General features: G+C 28.9%; 1 protein-coding gene across 1 annotated transcript; it reads left to right on the top strand.

Moving 5' to 3' along the window:
- Positions 1-9,891: 9,891 nt before the first annotated feature.
- LOC100249013 (serine/threonine-protein kinase SRK2A) lies at positions 9,892-15,901 on the top strand. The gene is made up of 9 exons (XM_002267886.3): positions 9,892-10,319; positions 10,986-11,060; positions 11,329-11,430; positions 11,648-11,701; positions 11,792-11,884; positions 11,974-12,066; positions 13,324-13,428; positions 13,522-13,620; positions 15,325-15,901. Exons 1-9 carry the CDS (start codon positions 10,200-10,202, stop codon positions 15,649-15,651), a joined length of 1,068 nt encoding a protein of 355 aa, XP_002267922.1. The 5' UTR covers positions 9,892-10,199; the 3' UTR covers positions 15,652-15,901.
- Positions 15,902-22,954: the final 7,053 nt, after the last annotated feature.

Below are 22,954 nucleotides of genomic sequence, written 5' to 3'. Positions count from 1 at the left end.
TGCATGGATACCCCTATCAATACGGAAATTTGATTCATTAGAAGTCTCTTTCTATCCTCAACTCTTCCAACTTCAATCTCTTTTCTCAACCACACCTCTTGGTCAACAATCAACTAATTCAACATTTTAGTTGAGAGCAATTTTACATATAAAAGGCAAAATTTTCTCAAAAAAAAAAAAAAACGCGTTTGACAATGATTTTAAAAAGTGTTTATAATATTTTTAATACTTTAAAATATTTATTTTTCAAGTATTAAAAGACTTCTTACAATTACTATCAAATACACTCTTAGTATATTATAATTTTTCTTAGTAATATTAGAAAACAAAATTTTAGAAAGTACCAACTTTTTTACCTATTATGTATGTTAATTTTATCTAATTCTTGTAAAAATTCATCCAAGCCTTCAATCTCTCTAAATGGTGTGTGCATCTATGTATCTAGGTGCAACAAAAATTGATTATGCCTTTAAAACTTTTTTAGGATGAAGAAAATAAGTAGAGATTATACCTTAGATTTGTATGTTCACAAATCTTTTTTCAATCCACGAAGAAGAATATCAAAAAACCCAAAGATCTTCCATTGTCCACCCTATAGAGGGATGATGGTCAGGGTTGTCCCTATTTCTTTCTAAAAGACAATAGAGGCATCACAAGAGTGTCTAACCCTAAACCCTATAGGTGTTTATATAAACCTATATTTGTTGGTTAAGTGACTTGGGCCTTGAGTTACTTAATTTAGCCTATTAGATCCTAATTAATTAATTAATTATATTGGATTCATATTAATTAATTAGTTTAATCTAAAAGGACAATTCATAATATCTAGTACAACCTTAAGTTTTAATCAAAATGCCCATATATACACGTATGAATAAAAATCCAAATATCCCTCGAATTATTATACCACTAAAGAGTCTAAGCCCGAATAGAGACCATTTGGATCCATAGAAAAATATTAACTCCCTCATAAATCTAGAGAGTCAATTGCATTATAATATTATATGAAATTAAATCAAAAAATAAATTGATTAAATTGATCTTCATCACTAACAAGATGGAAGTTATCAACCTCTGAAGGTTACTTTTATCATTCTTGAGTATCAAATTCTCTTATTATATAATAAACTGACATACTCCAACTCATCAAGAGAATATATAAAATTTCATTAAAGAAATTACTATGAAGCCATAGATTTCATAATCACAAGTCTTTATGATCATCTAAGAGGATATACCATCTCAATCCCATAAAATATCATAATATCCATATCAAGAATACTTGTTGTCACATTCCTTAATCAATAATAATCTAATTCGTAGGAAATATATGATCATCTCAAGGTCTCACTTGTAGGCCAAAGCCATTGAAGACCATAACATTGACTCAATATCCTCTTAAGATTAAGAGGTCATATAATATAATAGCTTGATGAAATTATAATTATCTAATAGTTAAGTTTTGTTCAATATGTAACCATATACAATAAAAGTGTGTTTGATGGTTATTTTAAGAAGTGTTTATAGCATTTTTAACACTTAAATTTTTTTATTTTTAAGTATTAAAAAAAATAGAAACACTTTTCAGAATTACTACCAAACACACTCTAATGCACTTACCATAAGAAACATATCTTGATAACCAAGACAAGTCATTAACATTATATGACCTTATATAAATTGCTTAACCGCATAAACCAATTGTGAACAATCTATTAACTTATAAGGAACTAATAATTAGATTTTTTTTATAACTTTTAATGCATCAGTCATGTACTTTTAAAAATAACTTATCCAAACAAATTTTTTTTTTTTATTTGAAAAACTATTTTTAAATTTAATCTGTCAAACACCCTTACTTTTATATGACATTAAAAAATATTTTTTATTCTTTAATTTAAAAATAAATTTTAAATGGGTTGTGATTTGTTTTAGAAAGATGAATGAGATGCATATCTTCTTTCTTATTTTAAAATTTATTTTAATAATAATTTTTTTTAACAACTTTATTTTTAAAAATTTTATCATCAAATATTAAAAACAAAAAATAAAAATAGGGTATTAATATGATTTTCAAAATCTTTTTATATATATATATATAAAAGTATTAGCAAATATACGATTACATTTTAATTTAAAATTTTAAAATTTCTCATTATAGTCATCTTTTTTTTTTTTCAAAAGCCCATTAAAAAAATACAAATAATTAAACTATCATCTACAAAAAATTAAGGAAAAGTAGATTAGTGGCATTGAGGTGATGGTAATCTTAAAAAGTATTTTTTTAAGAAAACAAAAACTACGAGACAAAAATAAAATTAAAAAAATTTAAAGCCTCGTTCCAGAACAGTTTTACACGAGTAAAAGTGGACTTAACAGTAATTTTAACACTTAATTTTTTTATAAAAAAAATTGAACATATCCTAAAATCACTCTTAAATAATTTTTTGAAAAAAATAATCTATTTGGTCGTATAATTACTTTTTAAAAATATTTCTAAAAACAAAAAATTGTTTTTAAGAGTTAGTGTTGAAAACTATTTTTCTTTAAATCTATTATAGTGAAAACATATGATTATTCAAACTATATTGAAATAAAGATCTATAGAAAAAATATTCATATCAAATATTTATTTATTTGACAATCTAATCATGTTTTATTAACACAATATTGTTACTAGCATATTTACACACAAACACAGCAACAATTAAAAAACAAATTCAAGATAAACAATCATGATATTATGTTGAATAAACATTTTTACTTACCTATAAATAATTTAAGCACCTTAATTTATTAGGAAATTATTTTATTAATATAACATTTTAAAATACCAAGATTTTTCTTTTTTAGAATTATTCTTTTTTATTGTAGTAGAAGTAAAAGGTTATTCCAAACGAGAAGCTTGATTATAAAAGAGAAATGCCTACTAATCAATAGTATTATACAAAAGTATGATGTATTCATACACTTCCTTTTACATAAATACCCCTATTATATCAATTATTTTCACTCATATCCTAAGTCGTAACAAGTAGAATAAATTCATTGTTTGATCGTGATGAGTAACTTGATTGTAACAGGTAATTTCACCCTTTCATTGTTATTGGTTATAACCCTCAATATTAATCACAAAAAAAAGTGAGCATGGGCCATGGAGGGTTTACGTTTAAGGGCTTTACGAGAGGTTGGTTTTGAACTTATTGGGCCCTCAACATGGACTTATTTGAGAAGGGTGTTTTGGGTTTATTGGGCCAAAAAGAATTGGATATGGGTTATTTGATTAAAAAGGATGAAATTATCCCATTTTGTAATTCTAACCCTTATTTTTTTTTCAACCCTAAAAATTATCCGTTTTTGCACAAAAATACCCTCATTTTTTTCTTGCAACAAAACTTTTTCTTTCGAACACACATGTTAATAATTGATACATTGAGGGACATTTATGTCAAAAACAAGTTTGTTTTCAAGACAAAAAATATGGAGGTTAAATTTACAAATAGGAGATCTTTTTATCATTTTTAATCAATTAATTTAAGATTTCTATTACATTGGGGCTAGAGGAGCCTAGTTAAGTTTTGGGTTCATTTTGGGCTAATATTCTAAGATTGGTTCAATGAAAAGGGTAATACTGGTATTATAAAAATTTTATTAGACATAAAATAACTTTTTTACATGAGTTAAATAAGGGCTTCAATAAGAAATAATATTTTTTGGTTTTTTATATTAAACTATTTTCTAAATAATTTTTCTAATAAAATTATTTAAGCACCTAGTAAAAATATTCTCCAACTTCCCTTAGATTTGGTAATGAGGTGATGGTAATCTTAAAAAGTATTTTTTGGTAATCTTAAAATATTTTTTTTTTAATTATTTAAAAAAATACAAATAATTAAACTATCATCTACAAAAAATTAAGGAAAAGTAGATTAGTGGCATTGAGGTGATGGTAATCTTAAAAAGTATTTTTTTTTTTCAAATTTGTGATAAGTTTTGAAGAATTAATAGAAAATTATCTTGTTAAAGAAATGGTTTTTGCTTGATACTTCACAATTTGTGATAAATTTTTACTTCACAAACTGTGATAAAATTAAAAATTATTTTTTAAAGTATCAAACAAATCTAATTATTTCTACAATTACGATAAAAAGGTTTTTAAATAATCTTAAGTTGATAAGAGAACGAGAAAAAAAAGGAGGGACAACCTTTAAAACAATCATAAATATCTCAATCAACGTGGACATTTGATTCATTAGAAGTCTTGCTTTCTAATCCTCAACTCTTGAAAATTCAATCTCATTTCTCAACCAGATCTCTAGGTCTACCAAAACTTGACTTTCGAAACCAATAATAATTTAATAAAAACATAGTCTACTTAAAAATATAAAATTAAAAAATCTATTATTTGTTGTTATAGATAGGGCAAGTTGACTCTTTTTACAAGAGTAAACATCTTATGGACCGTATGGCACAAGCAAAACAGTTCCAATAAGTGTTTCCTACTCTTTTATAAAAATATAATTTGATTTGTGAATCATAGGTTGACTTAATGATGATTAATGTTTTTGTTTTATTTTTTTTAAAATATATTTTTTTATTACTTTTGCCACTAATAATACGTAGGGTTATTTGATTAAAATGATTACTAAAAACTCAATTTTGGAAATATAATCCTCCATCCCTTTTTTACCACATTTTAACAAAAATATCCTCATTCTTTTTTTATAAAAATGACTCTTCTTCTAAAAAATTATATGTAAATACTTGAAATAGTTAAGGATATTTATGTCAAAAATAGATTATTCTCCCAGTAAAAATATAGAAGTTAAATTCACAAATATGAGAATTATTTCATCCATTTTAATTAATTAATTCTAATATTTACTCGTTAGGAGTCAAATCAAAGCTTAATTATATCCTAGTGGGTCTAATTTTTTAGTCTAAAATATATTGAGAAGTTAATAATAAAAAAATTTTTAAAAATTTATTTTTCAATTTTTATCATTAAACCTTAAAAACAAACAATAAAAAATAGGGTATTAAATATGATTTTCAAAATTTTTGCATAAATAGAAGCTCTAGCAAACATACACCTAGAGCATGTTTGACAGTTGGTGTTAAAAATGATTTTCTATTCTCCATAATAAAAAAACAAGAAAACATATTTGATAACTAGAAATTATTTTTTTTTCTATTCTTAAGAATAAAAAATATTTTCACTTGTTTTAGGGTTGTTTTAAAAAATAATTATACAAACATGTAAATGATTAAAAATTAAGCATGGGATATGAAAATTATTTTTAAAATATATTAAAAAATATTAAAAACATTTCAAGTTCCCAAATAAACTTTTGATGTACAAAACATCATAAAACAATTTTTAAAATCTATTTTTCAAAACTCTTTTCTAAAATAATTACTAAATAGGTTCTTAAACTTTATTTTAAAAATGAAAAATTCATGTTATATTTATCATTTTTTTATTCAAAATTTAATATTTTTAACAAACTAATGAAAAATGAAAAATTGTTATAATGCCATCCACAAATTTGGTTAGATTAGTGATTAAAGAAAACTAGAAAGAATTATGGTGGCTCCAAATATATATTTGAAATATGACACTAGAAAATAGTTTATTGAGACTTAAGTATGAAGTTTTCTTTTCTACTTTTGGAAGAAACAATTACTTGAATCGTTACATTAAATTTGAGAATGATTTGTCAACTATCAAACATCTTAAAGTATGTATATATGTAAAATATTTTATCCAAAAAAATTGTAAAAATATTTTTTAAAATTCCAAAATAAAAAATAAAAAAATAGAGGGGGTAATGGCCATTGTTACTCATATTTGTTTTATCCTCTTTTAAAAGCAAGAGAGTAGTACAAATAATCGCATAAGAGTATAACACTCAATATATTAAAAGTGCTTAATGGACTTTTATATATAAAAAAAACTATAAGTCTTGTTAATTTAAATTAGTATTTTATTTGGTTTCAAAAATTAGTTCATGGTATAAGCATGAAGTCCTCCAAAAATTCATTTATTAAACTCAAATGAAAAACAATTAGACATTATACCTTTCTCAAACTTGATATAAAATATGATTTATCAATTTAATATTAGAATAAAAAACAAAGACAATTAGGATGAAGCGATTTCATTTTTTATGTACGGAAATCAAAATAAAAAGAAATTCGATATAAATCAAAATCCTAATAAAACAAAATTTAAAATACACTTTCCCCAATTCTTCCGTTCAAAGTCATCCACCTCTCCTCTCCAACTCAGCCTTGACTTGGTCATGTTGCCTTACTGTGGGAGATCCATTTCCTATTGAAATTGAGTGGCTTTGTGGAGATAGGGTTGAGGAATGTTGAGACTTGAGCAGAAAATCTTCATTCCCAATGTCTTGAAGAATGCTTTTTCTTTCTCATAGCAAGAGACCCTAATGTCTTGAAGAGTGCTTTTTCTTTCTTATAGTAAGAGACCCCTATGTCTTGAAGAGTGCTTTTTCTTTCTCATAGTAAGAGACCCTAATGTCTTGAAGAGTGCTTTTTCTTTCTCATTGCTAGATACCCCTAATGCCTTGAAGAGTGCTTTTTTTGTGTTTGCTTTGGTCATGTCCCATGATGTTCATATTGTGAGGAAGGTGGGTTTTGGGTTTGGGGAATTGTTTTGCTTTATAGGCTGTTGGGTTCTTGGATTTTGGAGTTTTTAGTTGAAGATCAATTTTGGAATTGTAGACTATTATTCAACAAAATGGTCTTTTGAGGGACTTTTCCCCTTTCTCTATAATCCTTGACCAGAATGATCTACATAGGTGATGGTCTTGTTGTCCTCGCCCACCCTTTGGATAATTTTCCCTAAAATATATCTATGAACGACTATTATAATTATAACTTAATGTTATAGTTTTTAAATTAAAACTAAAAATACAACTTTTACCTCCATGTTTATGTGTGACCGAGTAAGAGATTTTATTCCCTCTCTTTTGTGACATGGAAATTAAGAGATAAGATACTATCATTTTGAGAAATGTTGCTCTTGAAATCTCAATCTTTGTTTGGACAAATTTTTCTTTTCACTTTATCTATAATTTAAGGTTGGAGCTAAACCTATAAAAATATTTTAAAAATATTTTTAATAGATTGAAAGTTTAATTAAATATAAAATAAAGTAATTTTTCATAAGCTTAAAAATGATGTCTATAAAAAGTAAAGTTAGGTGGTGTTTGTTTTTTGACTCCATTGATATGAATCAATTTAATTAAACTGAAATTATTCATAACAAATTTATTTTAATTATGCTGGTTGATATCAATATGTTACTTTTAATTAATTTAACTTTTTTTTATTCAGTTAAAAAACAAATATCACCTTATTCTTACATGTTAATCTAGTTTTAAAACTAAAAATTTATAGAAACCATATCATCTTATCACCTCTCAATTACTTTGTTAAGAAAATATATTCACACACAAAAATCATAAAAATATGATAAATTAAGATGGAAAATAAGCAATTAAATTTTTTAAAATTTTCATATATTCTCTCTCTCTCTCTTTCTTTCTTTTATTTAGAATCTCTTTCTTTCTTTTATTTAGAAGCTAACGAAGATGAGGTTAAAGCTATAAGTTCAAAACATGACGAAAATTTAATTAAACATAAAATAACTTTTTGAGTAAGCTAAAAATGACTTTTATAACAAGCAAACATATTCTAACTTATGTATTAAGCTCTTAAAAGCTAAGAAGTTTCTTTAGCAAAATTATATGTGAAGACCCATTGGGAATAATTTTTTTTTTGCTTTAATTAGAAATTGAAGCCAAAATCAAAATCATAATTTTGAATTTATTAAATATTAAATAACTTTCTTCACAAGTTAAAATAGAGTTTTTATGAGAATTTTTTTCCTTAATTTTCATATTAAACTTTTTTTTAGATGTAAGTTTTTTTTATTAGAAATAATTTATGACAAAAGATATTAATATGTTTTAAAAATGATTTTTTTTTTATTTCTCAAAATTCAGTCTAAACAATAGGAAAAAAGTTTTAGCTCCTCATGTTATTATTTTTCTAAAAAAAATATATAAAGTCCATAAATAAATAAAAATATCTACTTTATATATAAATAATTTAAAAAAAAACACACAAAAGTGTGTTGCCCCATGTCAGTCAAGTGCTTCCTAGACATATCCGAAGGGCAAAAAAATAATAATAAAATTTATTTGTGGGTTATTGAATGAGGAAAATGATAGAATGGATGGGCAAGGACACTTGGGCATGTGGTCCTCAATTGAATGCATAATTCACTCTTATATAATAATATATATCCCCTATTATTATAACACCAAATTCCACTCCAACCGTCTCTTTCCCACCACCTTTACATGTGGCTTTCACCTTGGAAACTTTGAACACACTAAAATATTAATATAATTTTTGTTTTATTCTCATAGGATGGTGAATGGAGTGGGCATGTCGGCAAAGGGGTTTTTATTTTTATTTTTTTTTTCAAAAAAAAATATATTGATTTTTTTTTCAAAAGAAGTTGTTAATATAATATTTATAGCTTTTAGTTTTTACATTTATTTCTCAAGAGTGAAATGTATGTTTGGAACTGATTTTTTGAACAATTTTTTGTTCTTAAAAAAAAACGCATAATTTAAGAATAAAAAATAGAGTGTTTTTTAGTTATTTTATATTATTTTTTATAATTATTTAAAAAAATAATTATATAAATATGTAGAATAATTAAAAATTGAATACTAGATATAAAATTTATTTTTAAAAAATATTAAAAAATAGGTTAAAAATATTTTAGGTTTTTAAACACACTTTTATTCTACAAAAATAAAATAATAATTTTTAAAAATTGTTTTCAAAAACTATTTTTCAAAATAGTTTAAAAAAACATTTATCAAACAAGCCCTAAAAGTTATCTCCTAATTGATTAAAATTTTGTTTACTTGTTTTAATAATTTTATTAAAAATTTGATAATTTTTTTTAAAAAAGCTTAATATAAAAATAAAAAATATTGCTTTTGTAAATTATGATTTGGCTTTAACTTGAGTTTATAATTATATATGATTAAGTAATGCATGTAGCATCAAGTGCTAGCTTAAGATGATAATGTTATGTTGACTATTTTTCGTTTTTTTTTTCAATCATGCAATAGAGAGATAGTAATGGAAACAATAAAAATGAATTTCCTTTTCTTTTCTCTTTTTCGGACTTTTTCCTTCTTCCAATTATTGTCCACATAGTCAACAAAATGTCCTAGGAAACAACGGAGATAATAATTAAGATCGACAATAGACAGTGTTTTATAAAAATATTTTTTCTAAAATTATTATTAGAAAAATTATAAGGGATTTATCAACACATCTAATGATTTTTTTTTTAAAGTTTTCTTAAAATTTACTAAATATTAATTTAGAAAAAAACACTTTTTGGTAAAAAAGACTTCCTAGAATCTATGACAAAAAGACATTAAATTATTGTCATGATGCATTATCCAAATTATATCTTAAGATTTAAAAAATAAATATAAAAAAGAAGATTATTTGAAATTTAAAAATGATTAGGAAAAACTTTTGATTATAGGAGGAATCAATTTTGAACTTCTTTCCTGTTGAAATTACTTGTCATATTATTTATTTTAATTATCAACTAATTTTCGTCAAAATCTATGTAATTAATGTTTGACTAATCACAGTACAAATATAAGCATTTCCACCATAATTATTGCCTTTTCCTAGTACAAAACCCATTATTAATTTTAATTTTTAATTTTCCCAATAATTAAAGACAAGAAAAAAAAGAAGAAAAAAGTCACGTAGCCCAAACGAAAGCAAAACACATGCTTGCATGCAAAAAGTCAAGGCCTCTCCTCTCACAACGCCGTTTTTACAGATCCAAAACCAACAACATGGTTCATCCCAAAAAGAAAAAAGGAAAATAAAAAAAAGAAAAAAAATTTAATAATTATTATTATTTTTCAATCTCCATTTCTCTCGTAGCTACTGTTCCCATGTGCTCTCTCCTCTTCGTCTTCGTCTTCGTCGTCTTCTTCTTCAATTCTCACTCTTCACTTTCTCACTCTTCTTCTTCTATATATATTTCTTCAGATTACAACTTCTTTGCTGATACAGTGAAGGGATTTGAGAGGAAATAGATAGTGGGATTGTTAACAATGGAGAAGTATGAAATGGTGAAGGATCTTGGATCTGGCAACTTTGGTGTTGCCAGGTTGATGAGGGTCAAGGAGACCAAAGAGCTTGTTGCCATGAAATTCATTGAGCGTGGCCACAAGGTATTCTTGGCTACCTAGAAAACCAAGCAAATTGGAAATCTAGTTTTTGTTTGTATGTTTGATCTGGGATGTTGTGGGAAACGAAATGGGTATTGGGCAATTTTTTTTTTCTTTTCTCTCTCTTTTTGTTATCTCCTTTGGTTCCCAGAAAATCAATCATGGAAATCTTTTTCTTTTTTTTCATTTGCTGTTTGATTGATATATATGGGAAGTTGTAGGAACAGAAATGGGTATTGGAAAAAAAAAAAAAAAAGCAGTTTTTGTTTCTTTTCTGCATTTTCTCGGCAACCAAACAGGGACCGATTGAAAAATTCTTTTTTGGTTTATTTATTTGTTTCATTATTTGCTGGGAAGTTGCGGGGAAAGAATGGGTATCGAAAAAAAAAAAACGGGTAGTTTTATTTCTTTTTCGACATTTTCTCGAGAACCAAACGGGAAGTGAAATGGCACTTTCTCCGGTTCCGGTTATTATTACTTCTTTTGGTTGCCTATGAATGAATAGAAATTAAGAGAACTTTTGGTATCTTTCGCTGTGGGCAATTCAGCCCCGAGCTCTAAAGAGATTTGGAGTTGTTGGTTTGATTTCCCGCGGAAACCAAACAGAGTTTAAATGATTGGTAATTGCCTCTAAAATCTTGAGTCCTAATTGCTGTTAATTAATTGCAGATAGATGAAAATGTGGCCAGAGAGATTATAAATCATAGATCGCTTCGGCACCCGAATATAATCAGGTTCAAGGAGGTAAGTACCGTTCCTGTCCGTTTGGATTGAATGAAAATTTTCCCTATGCGGAAATTTTCCACCCAACTTCAGTACAAAGTGCCATTCTGATCAATGGGAAATTCTATTTCTGGGAAATTTGGCCCAGGAAGAAGGATTCCACTAAGCTGACTTTCACTATAAAATGCCATTGAGTTTGTGGGGAAGCTCTTTTTCCTGGAAAATCTTTACAGGAGCTTTTTCTGTGAAAGCAAACAAATTTGGAATGCTTCTGACTTCGAATTCGCAGGTGGTTCTGACTCCCACTCATTTGGGTATTGTGATGGAGTACGCTGCTGGTGGTGAGCTCTTCGAGCGAATCTGCAATGCCGGTAGATTCAGTGAAGATGAGGTTCTTTTGATTTCTCTAACCCTGAATCATTCCCTCTATATGTATATCATTTCACAGTAGCTAATATGTTATTTTTCCTTTATGATCTGTTTGGTTACTGAGAAACTCTAGGAAAAGAAATGAAATTTTGGAATCTTATAAAGCAAAAAATTCCAAGATTTCTCCTCTGCTTTTCCTACAATTTCTCAGTAAACAAACGGGGATTTTATTGTTTCAGGCTAGATATTTCTTCCAGCAGCTGATTTCAGGTGTCAGTTACTGCCATTCAATGGTAATATCAAGCCCAAAATCACAATCAGAGATTCTGTCTCTCCCTCTTTAGATTTACAAATTTGTTCCACTTTTTATTGTGCTTCTGCAGCAAATTTGTCATAGAGATTTGAAGCTGGAAAATACGCTTTTGGATGGAAGCCCTGCACCACGCTTGAAAATCTGTGATTTTGGTTACTCTAAGGTGCAGGAATTAAATGGCTTAATCAGTTATTCATTTTTTTGGCTTGATGGTATACTGATGTTTTTTCTTTTTCATTTATTTGTTTGCAGTCATCTCTGCTGCACTCAAGGCCCAAATCAACGGTAGGAACGCCAGCATATATAGCACCTGAAGTTCTTTCTAGGCGAGAATATGATGGCAAGGTAATTCTCTAATTTTACTTCTTTGCTTGGATAAACCCTGAAAATCCAATCCACAATGGTACACATATCATAGTTACTACAACACTTATCAGCACGGTGAAACCGTTTAATATACTACAACAAAGTGAGGAGGGAAGGTGATAACTGGGACAAATAAGAATGCATTTTTATAATACATGAGAGCATCTCTATTGGCGTTATTTGGATTTTGGTCATTTTCAAGAGTTAGGCACACCTTCTTTTTTGGTGGAGGAGATGGTGCATATTGCACCTGTCATCTCAAATGGATTTCTTTATGGCCCCAGGAGGAGAGGATTAGCTTGAATGCATAGTGTGTTGCTCCTCTATTTTTTTATTTTTCCTTTTAACTCTTCTCACATGCAGATTGGCAGGCACATGTTAGTATATCATTTTGTTAATCTGAAATATTTTGGGGATTACATCGTTTTTGAACCATGTAAATTGATGACCAATAGGACATTTGTTGGGACCACTTATTCTTTAGTGGTTGTTGATGAGCTGAGCTTTGTCTCCTTGGCTTTGGATTTTTTCAAGTGAACTAACTTTGTACTTGGGATGACCCAGCCTAAATCATATGCAATATAATTCCAAAAATTTGTTTGGCACCTGGATTCTTGACCAGCCTTGAAGGATTGAACAGTCTGTCTTAGAAGTTATCTTTGGATAAGCAAAATCATATTTTTCAGAAAATCATAGTTATCTTGATCATCTTCATAGTGGGTCATATTTAATCATTTCCAAACTGAACCAGAAATTTAAATACATGAAGCATCCGTAGTATGTGTTCTTATCTTTTGGAGACCAAAGAAAGCAGGCTTTGCTCTTTTTCTTTTAGAATTCCACCATCAATGGGGATTTTAAATTGATCTTTACTCCATGCATATTTTGGATTTCAGTTACTGTAAAAGCTAGCTTCCTAGGTACATTTAGCTTATTACAGCTTAATTATATATTTTGCATTTATTCAATCGACCTGATTCTGTCCAATAAGTTCCCAGAACTATTGTATATCTAGTACTCAATTTCCAACAAATATTTCTTCGTCATTCTGGGCGCAGTGGACATTGCCCCATCCTGCATCATCCATGTTTATGTATTGTGTCATTTTTATGTTTCTTAGCACATATAAGATCAAACCATTGAAGAGTTAAATGATTGTAATTGAAGCTAAAATGAACTGTGTTGTCTAAATTATATTCTAACAATTTATTAACCATTAAAAGCTTTTCGGTATAGTTGGCAGATGTATGGTCTTGTGGAGTGACTCTCTATGTTATGCTGGTGGGAGCATACCCTTTTGAAGACCCGGATGACCCCAAAAACTTTAGAAAAACGATTGGGGTAATTGTCCTTTATCTCGTCTTTTTTTCCAAAATAATCCATAAACTCTATTTTCGTAATCATTTATTTGCTTTTATGATCATTCTTCTGCAGCGAATCATGGCTGTTCAATACAAAATTCCAGAATATGTTCACATATCTCAAGATTGCAAACAGCTTCTTTCCCGCATTTTTGTTGCAAATTCCTCCAGGGTATGCACCATTCTTGAGTTATTATTATTATTATTTAGATTGCTGCACTCTGTCCAGATCAATTGCTATAATCTGGCCAAATTATGAGAAGTTGCTCCAATTTTTTGGGTCTCTTTTCCAAATTTTAGATTTCCCTTCTTTTTCACTCTTCATATCTTCCTTCGTGGAGAGAGCTAACAAGTCTAGTTATATATTATGTAGAAGCCTTAATGACTGAGATATTGGCAATTTAAATCATATGATCTGAGTTGGGTTTCTCAAAATGACGTTGATATAATTGGTGGTAATTGCATAAACCATCTCTTGAAGTCCTTCATGAGGAATATAAATTAAAAAAATAAATAAATGAGAGAAGCAATGTTCATGTCTACTTGGTATGCTGTCCAAAAATGAGTTGCAGCAAATGAAAAAGAATGGCAGAAACTATAAAATTCAAACCTGAGTGGATATTCCCTTGACGGTGAAAAGAACATAACTGTGTCTCAAGATAGAACTATCTGCTTACAGTTTGAAATTTGCCCATGTCTGGCCTCTTAATCCTATCACATTTTGTTACTTAAGCAATTCATTTCAAGCTATTGCATTCACTGGTAGAGCTAGGACATTGCCAATAAATTTTCACTTTCCCAGTCATCAGAAAGCACTTTTAATTCTGGAGTTCCATTAAAATTTTATCCAAATAAGGCTGTCTAAATTACTCCTCTCCTTTGGTTCTACAAGCTTGGATGAGTCTTCTCTTTCCATCTTCCCTTTCTATTCTCTCCACTTTTGTTTTATGTTTAGAATGTTAGGATGAAAGATATTCTCAACAATGCATTGTACTATAAACTGAGATTTCGCATACACTCAAGTTAATGAGAATACAAAGCAGAGAGAAGCCAAACAACTTTCTACTAGGGGTCTGTTTAGAATAATGTTTGATTTTTGGATTTAGTAGTAGAAGAATAGAAGTAGTATGATGTCTAGAAACTGTATTTTAAAAATACTTTTATTAAAAATACGGATAATTTTGACGTTAAAAAAAAAAATTAATCAAATAAAAATCTACTTTACTTCCTATATCGCATTTGAGGAAAAACATAGGTATTCCTACTTCGTCAAAATGCAGATAGACATTGAGATTCAAATGCTGCTACTGAGAAGCTCTCCAAAATAAGATTTATGTACTCTTAGGTGGTGTTTGTTTTTTTACTTAATTCTAAATAGAACATTAATACTTAATAGTGTTAGATATTAGGTTGTTTGTTTTTGTAGTATTTTATTTCTATTAAGTATTAAAAAGTAAAAAAAATCAATATATTATTTTTTCTATTTAGAAAAAGCTATATATTTTGGTTTTTTCTATTTAGTAAAAAGTTTATAATAAGTCATGAAAAAGTAGAAAAACAAACAACCTAAATTCTAAAACTAAATTGCTTTTAGCAAAAAGCCAAAAAAACAAACACCACCTTATTCTTCACTATGAGCTATTCTACCAAACTCCTTGAGTGAACACTATTTCTGTATCTACATATTTTACTATTTTGCTTATCAGAGACTCTTGTTAGTATGATACTTTAACTCCTGCATATATTAAAATGGGAGTTTATTGAATTTTGAGATTGTAATATGTATTACTTGTTTCAAACTTTTGGATACATCAGTTTAGGCTCCATTGAGGTAAAGGAGATTTTCATTTACTATGTTCACTTGGCATTGTTGCAGAGAATTACAATTAAAGAAATCAAGAACCACCCCTGGTTCTTAAAAAACTTGCCAAGGGAGCTAACAGAGTCTACTCAAGCCAACTATTACCAAAGAGACAACTTGAGCTTCTCTCTTCAAAGTGTTGAGGAGATAATGAAAATTGTGGGGGAGGCGAGAATTCGTTGTCCATCATCTAGGTCCATTGGGGGCTTTGGGTGGGGAGCAGAAGAGGGTAAAGGCGGTGAGGACGATCTAGACGTAGAGGAGGAAGAAATAGAAGAAGAAGACGAGTACGACAAGAGGGTTAGGGAAGTCCATGCAAGCGGAGAATTTCACGTTAGTTAAGCAGTGTATTCCACCTCTAATAAGGTATTAGATGAACAAAATTTTCATTTTTGTGATGTTAGAATCATTATATTTGTGTGTACAAATGGTAATTATCTACTCCTTGAAACTCATCAGATTATAGCGAATTCTAATATCTGAACTAAAATACTGTTGTATGTTCTTCTAACTTATTCAGCTGGTGGACATGTAATCTATTTATTCCTCTTTGGATCAAATGTATGAGAAGATGGTTGTCTTGTTACTGGCACTCTGGCTTCTTGACAGTTATTCCATATTTAACTTAGAAAATGAGTCAACAATGTTTATCAAGCTTATATATGACTTGTTTGAATGGTGGGTATGTGATCTATCTTTCCTCACACCCTGGTTCAGTCACATGAGTAGATGGTTGTCTTATTACTTGCCTTACTTGCCTTACTTGCACCTCTTGATGCTAATTTGATAATAAATACTTGTTTGGGTGGTGGTGGGCATGTAATGTATCTTCTCTCACTCTCTGTTTTAGTTCATGAGATGATGGTTTGTCTAGTATGAATGTATGAAAGTTAGTCCATGATTAAATTATTGGAAACTGATCCAACAATGTAAATCAAGTCAATATATAGTTGTTTATGAGAAACAGGAAGAAGAGGTTCGAAATCAAAACCCTATAAACAAAGCTCTCATGCATATTAAATTATCAATCATCAATTATTCTCAACACTAAAACCTTTTGAAAAATGAATTGATGATGAGATATTACATAAGCCTATGTTTTGATACAAGGGAACAAGGAGTACGAATGATTATTTTGCTTTTATTCCTATTTCTCTTTCAATATGAATAAATTTGATGATTCTAATTCTTGTGTTTGGGTGCACTAGGCATGTAAGATTATTATGATTATTTATTTTTGTTTCAATATTAGGTAATAATGAGAATGGGAATGAAAAAAGAAATAAATTAACAATAATATCTTTAAAATAATTTTTTATTTCATTTAAAAAAATCTAAAATTAAATAGTTTAAAAAGCTTTTTTATTTTTATTTAAAAGAAAGACATCTTTGAGAGTGTTTTTTTGTTAAATAATAAAAGTTTCTTTCAATATGTAATTTAAAAATTTATATGTATATAACGATACTTAATTGTTCTTCTCCATAAACAAATTTTAAATATAAAGTGAAATAAAGAATTGGTTTTAGAGAATATGTACAAGTTTGAATATAAACAAGATGACTTTCTTCTTTCATCTTCTCTCCATCCTAATACCAATACAAAAAATTTCAAATATTTTCTTTGAATTATTTATATTTTTCTGATTTTTTAAATTTTTATAAATTTATTTATTAAACAAATAATTTTAAATTATTATTATTATTTATTTCTTTGACATAATAAATCAACTATTATGAGAATGTTAATATCCATATATTTATAATATTTATAAAAAATATAATTTATGATTTTTTTTATAATACTACTATTTATATTTAATCATAAACTATTTATTTTTAATTTTTTTTATAATTAAAAAAATTATTTTTAATTTTAAAAAGACTTGAATTAAATTTATTTTATATTATATAAATTAGAACATATTGATTTAACCCAATAAGCCGGACCACCACCCAATTCAATTTATAATTTTTTTTATAGAAAAATTATTTTTTAGAATAACTTATTCAACCAAGTTTTTGGTTTTTTATTTTCTAAAAAGCTTTTTCAAAAACAACTTGCAACAAGGGAATCATAATATCTCTATGAATTGAAATCCTACTTATAAAAAAGATTTTATTTCTATTTGAATCATTTTTTTTATTCTATTCCTATTATTTTAGTTATCCAGACATGAAAATAGATGAGAACAGGAATGGTATGTCCACTCTCACTCTTCATTCCCCACTTATCAAATCCGGCCTAAAGGCGTGTCCAGTACGAGGAAAGAGGAATAGGAGAGGTATGGAAATGAAGATGACTCATAATTGCATATATAAGAAAGGAATTAAAATTCTTACTAGAGTGAGACTTGGTTTTTATGAAAATGAGTTTTTGATTCATTTTCTCATTCTAATTGTAATCAAAACACTTCTTTGTGCCCATGTGTTATGGGTGACAAGGGAGTGGGATATGGGGGATTCTGAATACCATTTGAAGGAGTATGGAAGCAACGTGGCTTTGTAGTGGGCACTGCAGTTGCTGGTGACCTTTCCCAATCCTTTGCCCTTAGCCTTCTATGGAAGGAGGCCGGATACCCATTAACCACTATGACCTTTTTCAGATGGTTGTTTGAATTCTTTGCAACTACTGATCACTTGGCTTCATCACTGCAGATAGGTAGTGAACTGGTAGTACCCCTACTTCCAATGAATTGCCTCTTAACCATTTATTTGATCGGTTCATTGGTGTAGCCGTAAACTTTCAGTGAAATATTTCCTTGAAAAACCCAATATAAAAAAGTAAGGTTTTATTCAATATGGGAAAGTTTTTAAATTTTGAAAATAGCTTCAATTTGTAACGGAATAACTAGAAAGGTCTTTTAGGTAAAGCTACATTGAATTGCCATGGCGACTAGTTTAATTGGATAGAGATACACTAGAGTCATCTAATTAAGAAGATCTCACTCCGTCCCTTCTTTCTTCTCTAGATTTTGAATTGATCGAGAAACACTCTTCTTCGGATGTGATCAACCTAGGCGTCATGTTCCTGCTATGGATCAAAGAGACAAAAGGATGAAAAAGGGATAGGGTTGTTTAGGCCAGCCCCTCTTCGGCCTTTTGGTGGACTGGTTATGGGAATGTGATGAAGAGGATGTCGGTTATGTAATGCTGTTATGACATGGTTATGGTGTTATTTTGATGAATCAATCATTATGTAGTAGTTATTGGGGAGGTTGCATCCATTATGTAGTTAATGCTGGGATTGTTCTTCAAGCAAGAGATGTATCTTACAAGTAGTGATCGACTCTTGTGTAAGGACGTCCCATGTTGTGATGTGATGATGATAATAGTCTAGCCATATTCATTGTGCTGCAACATGGTCGACCTTAATTGCATTGTGGCGGATGGCGTGTGGTTGTAGTGTGTTGCTCCTATTGGCTTGACATGTGGTAGGGATCTATGAATCCCTATATCTTCCTCCCATTTTCTAGGTCATTTTGATGAAATGAGTAGGAAAACCAAAGTGGTGGTAGTGCGTTTTATAAGGTGAGGAGTTTTTTCGCCTCTTAAAGGTGTAAGTGAAACCATAGTTTTAAAAGGTTCAAGGCGCACCAAGGCGCAAAGTAGTCCTGGAGCTTGAGGCGCAACACGTACCTAAAGCGCAGACTTTAGTGAAGTGAGGCGCATCCTAATTTACATATATATTTTTATATAATATAATCAAATTTAACAATTATTTATTTGTCATAAATACATAAATCATCAAATATAATCCAAAACTTCAATTTAATCAACAAAAACATAAAAATAAAGAACTCCAAGCATAAAAACAAATCCAAATCCATATTGCTAATAGCTTAATACATATCCAAATCCAAAGTTTCCAAGCCAAAACATGAAATTTGTTCATAATTCAAAAACATCATTAAAAAAAACACTTAAGTAACAAATTTGTCCACAACAAACAATCATCACTCGTCCTCTAAATCAACAAAATCATCATCATCATCATTTTCATCATCACATTTATAGCCTTCTCCATCTTCTTCATCTACTGAATCAACCATGTCTCCATCTTCATCTTCATCTATTAGTGAATGAGAAGGCAAAGTTGTAGAACTTTAAGCTATCCCCCTCATTGGTGGTATTATGTTTGAGCTTGCTCTAGCTCTAGCTCTAGTTCTAGTATCAAATCTGGCCTCCTCAGCTCCAATAGCTCTAGCAATATCACCTCATGTCAAATTATTATCATCAAATACACAATCATCTTGTGCACCTTCATGAGAATCCTCATCTTTCATTCTTCCTATTAACCATTCATTGCTATCATTTATATCTTTCAAAGAAATTGGGTCAATGGTGTTACGTTCATTACATCTTCTCTTCAAGGCTCGATTATACTTAATGTATACCAAATCATTCAAGCGTTGATGGTCTAACCTATTTCTCCTCTTGTTATGAATCTGCAAAAATTCATAAGCTCATAAATATATTTTAAAGTTTTAACTTTTAAGTTACATTCAAGACTCTATTAGACTATTCCTTGTAATTATTTTTGTCACTTACATTTTCAAAGATACTCCAATTTTGTTCACAACCTAATGCACTGCATGTTAAGTTGAGGACTTTCATTGCAAACCTTTGCAAATTTGGAGCTGAAGCTTCATATGCAGCCCACCATTCAGCTGTAGTATAGATATTAACAATTTAGTGAAATAATTCACCTATTTTAGCAAAAATACAATCTAATAATTTAAATAAACAAAACTAAATAACTAACCTGGTGCTCTAGTCTTCCTTGTCCTAATAGCTAACTCATTCCCAAATAGTCCTTGGGCATTTGTGTACAAACTCACTTCGACCACAACTTTTTCTTGCTTAGTAGGGTCTCTTGTTAGCCTTAAGATGCATTTATACAAATCACTCATAATCTTTGCATCATGTTCTATTTTTGGTTTATCATAGAAGAATTTCGTGTTCAAAAAGTACCCTGCTGCATGCAAAAGCCGATAAAGCTGAATTTCCCACCTCTTATCAATGATGTTGAAGATTTTTTTATACTTCTCTTCATTTCCATTAAAACTTCTCACAATTGTATCCTTAGCTCTATTCATGGCCTCATAGATGTATCCCATAGGATTTTTTTTTTCACCATCAACTAAACGAAGCACACAAACTAGGGAATCCGAAATCTTTAAGAAAAACACAATAGTGTTCCAAAATGAAGGCATTAGAACTATGTTGGCTATAGTTTTCCCCTTATGCTCTTTTGCCCATTTACTATCTAACCAATCTGAGCTTGTAAACATCTTTCTCAAGTTGTTTTTTTGTTCATGCAATCGTGATAATGTGATGAAAGCAATTGCAAACCAAGTCTTAACAGGCCTAAGCAATTCCCTTTCTCTAGTAAACCGCCTCATCATGTTGAATAGCCCTAAGCGATTATAAATATACCCATTTAGTGATATAGCCCTCTCCAATGTCCTCTTGATGTTTGGTAGCTTTCTAATATCTTCCAACATCAAGTCAAGGCAATGTGCAACACATGGTGTCCAATACAAATGTGAACGCTTTAATTCTAACAACCTCCCTATATGATATTGTAGATAATAAATTTACATAAGTTATCAAGATAAATAATTCAAAATTTAAAAGTAAATAAAAATTCAAGAAATAGTATTTATTACTTGTCATCACAAAACTTGAGTGATTATCTGTTATAACTTTAGTAATGGTTTGAACCTACATGTGAGATCCTAAAGTAATTATATATTCCTCATGAATTGAGTCACTATTGATGAAAGTCGGTAGCAACAAGTATTCTCAACAAAGGCACCTGATATCTCATGGACTTTGAGACAATGTGTTCCCTTAGGTGATCTTAAGAACATGTAATTATGAAATCTATTGTCACAATAATTCCTTAAGTGGAATTTGACATATGCTCTTATGAGATAGGACATGTTAGTTGATCACAAAATATGAAAATAACTCAAGGATGGTGGAGGTAATCTTGAGAGGTTAATAACTTTTACTTTATTAGATTACAAATACTAGTTCATAAGGAGATTGAATACAGTGGATAACATGTCTAAAACCCAAGTATTTTGTATCTCATTGTAATATATATACATACAATAGATGTTAAGTCAACTTCAGAATTGGATTTTGAGAGAGTCAATATTATCCTATGGGTCCCAATAGTCCCTACTCGAGCTCATATACTTTAATGACATGATTTATGAGGGTTAGATTGGTTCTTGGTTCACTTACGTGTGTAAGGGCATTTTGACAAATACATAAGGTTAGACAAAAGTAAGTGAATGATAATCCTAGATTGAGTTAATTGATTAATTAAAGTCTTCTTGGGTTAATTAATTAATTAATTAAGAACTTTTTTTTGGTAGATTACTCAAAGAGGGTACAAGTCACTTAAGCCCATGGAAAGCTATAAATACAATACCCCTTTAGGAGTTATGGCTTTAGATTTTTTTTTTTTTTGTCATTCTCCTATATGTCTAGAGATAGAACCCTAGCCTCCAACCTCTAGAGATTTCCACCATTAGAGCGCTAAGACTCAAGGATGGGTGGAACACTTATTGTGAGATCTGTAATGGCTATTATCACATTCTTCACCTCGAAGAATCAATATGGAAACATCAAGACCTTGGTAAGCACTTCTAATCTATAAATCTAGATCCTAAAATTGTTCTAAATGTCATTTTGCTTCCATTGCTAAGATCTAAGGGGATTAACAAGGGTGGTCCTTGATGATAAGTGTTTAACCACAATTTTATATTGCATTTATTTTTTATTTTTTATTTGTCAAGAAAAACCCCAATTCAAGATCTTAGACCTCCCTAGTGTGGTTAGAAAAGCAACTCAAAAAGAATATCTCAATCAATGGTGATGTCTATCCTAATTAGTATTAAAACTCCCTTCCCTATATTTTGCTTTTCAATAAATAGAAGAAAATAAAGAACTACAAGAGTAAAGATTTAAGAGTATGGACAAAGTGTCCTGATCCTACAAATATATAAAGGATAGTTTGGTTCACAAAACACTAGAGGAAAAAATATAGAAAGAAAAAGTAGAAGAAAAAAAAAGTTAAAAAAAAAATTAAAATGAGATTTCGAATTAATAAATTATTTTTTATATAATACTTCAAACTCATTTCACTTATTTTTCTTTTCTATTAAAGATTAAATAGTTTTATTTCTAATTAATTCTAATTATATTTAATTATCTTTTGTACTTTCTATAATGAAACTAAACATGAAAGAAATTATTTTCTTAAGCCCTTTTTTTTTTTTTAATACTTTCTAAAAACCAAATATAACCAAGAAAAATTCATAGTTTGCTTGTCAAGAAATAAAAGAAAGATTTTTTTTTTTTTTCAAAAAATGAAGAGCATGAAAAGGGTGTCAGGATCTTAGAAAAATGATCCAAAATAATAAAAAATAAAAAAATAAAAATTGAAACATTACAAACGAAATATCCAATAAATCTGGATCCAAAATGTTTGATTGCTAAAATGGAAGCAGGGGAAAAAAATTCAGGTTCCCAGAAAATTAGGCAAAAAAAAAAAAAAAAAACAAAACTCTTGATTCCAAAGTATTTGAAGAAAAAAATTTAAAAGCCCAAAAAAGAGGCTTTTTGTTGC

Source organism: Vitis vinifera, chromosome 7 (assembly GCF_030704535.1).
Source record: "Vitis vinifera cultivar Pinot Noir 40024 chromosome 7, ASM3070453v1".
Lineage (NCBI taxonomy): Eukaryota > Viridiplantae > Streptophyta > Magnoliopsida > Vitales > Vitaceae > Vitis > Vitis vinifera.
The sequence above is the reverse complement of the archived record's forward strand: the minus strand, read 5'-3'. Positions and strand labels throughout refer to the sequence as shown.

Excerpts from the sequence above, each read along its gene's own strand:
- LOC100249013 (XM_002267886.3), top strand. The coding sequence starts at position 10,200 with ATGGAGAAGTATGAAATGGTGAAGGATCTTGGATCTGGCAACTTTGGT. Across the intron at positions 11,061-11,328 it reads ATATAATCAGGTTCAAGGAG|GTGGTTCTGACTCCCACTCA; the intron begins GTAAGTACCGTT and ends TCGAATTCGCAG. Across the intron at positions 11,431-11,647 it reads GTAGATTCAGTGAAGATGAG|GCTAGATATTTCTTCCAGCA; the intron begins GTTCTTTTGATT and ends TTATTGTTTCAG.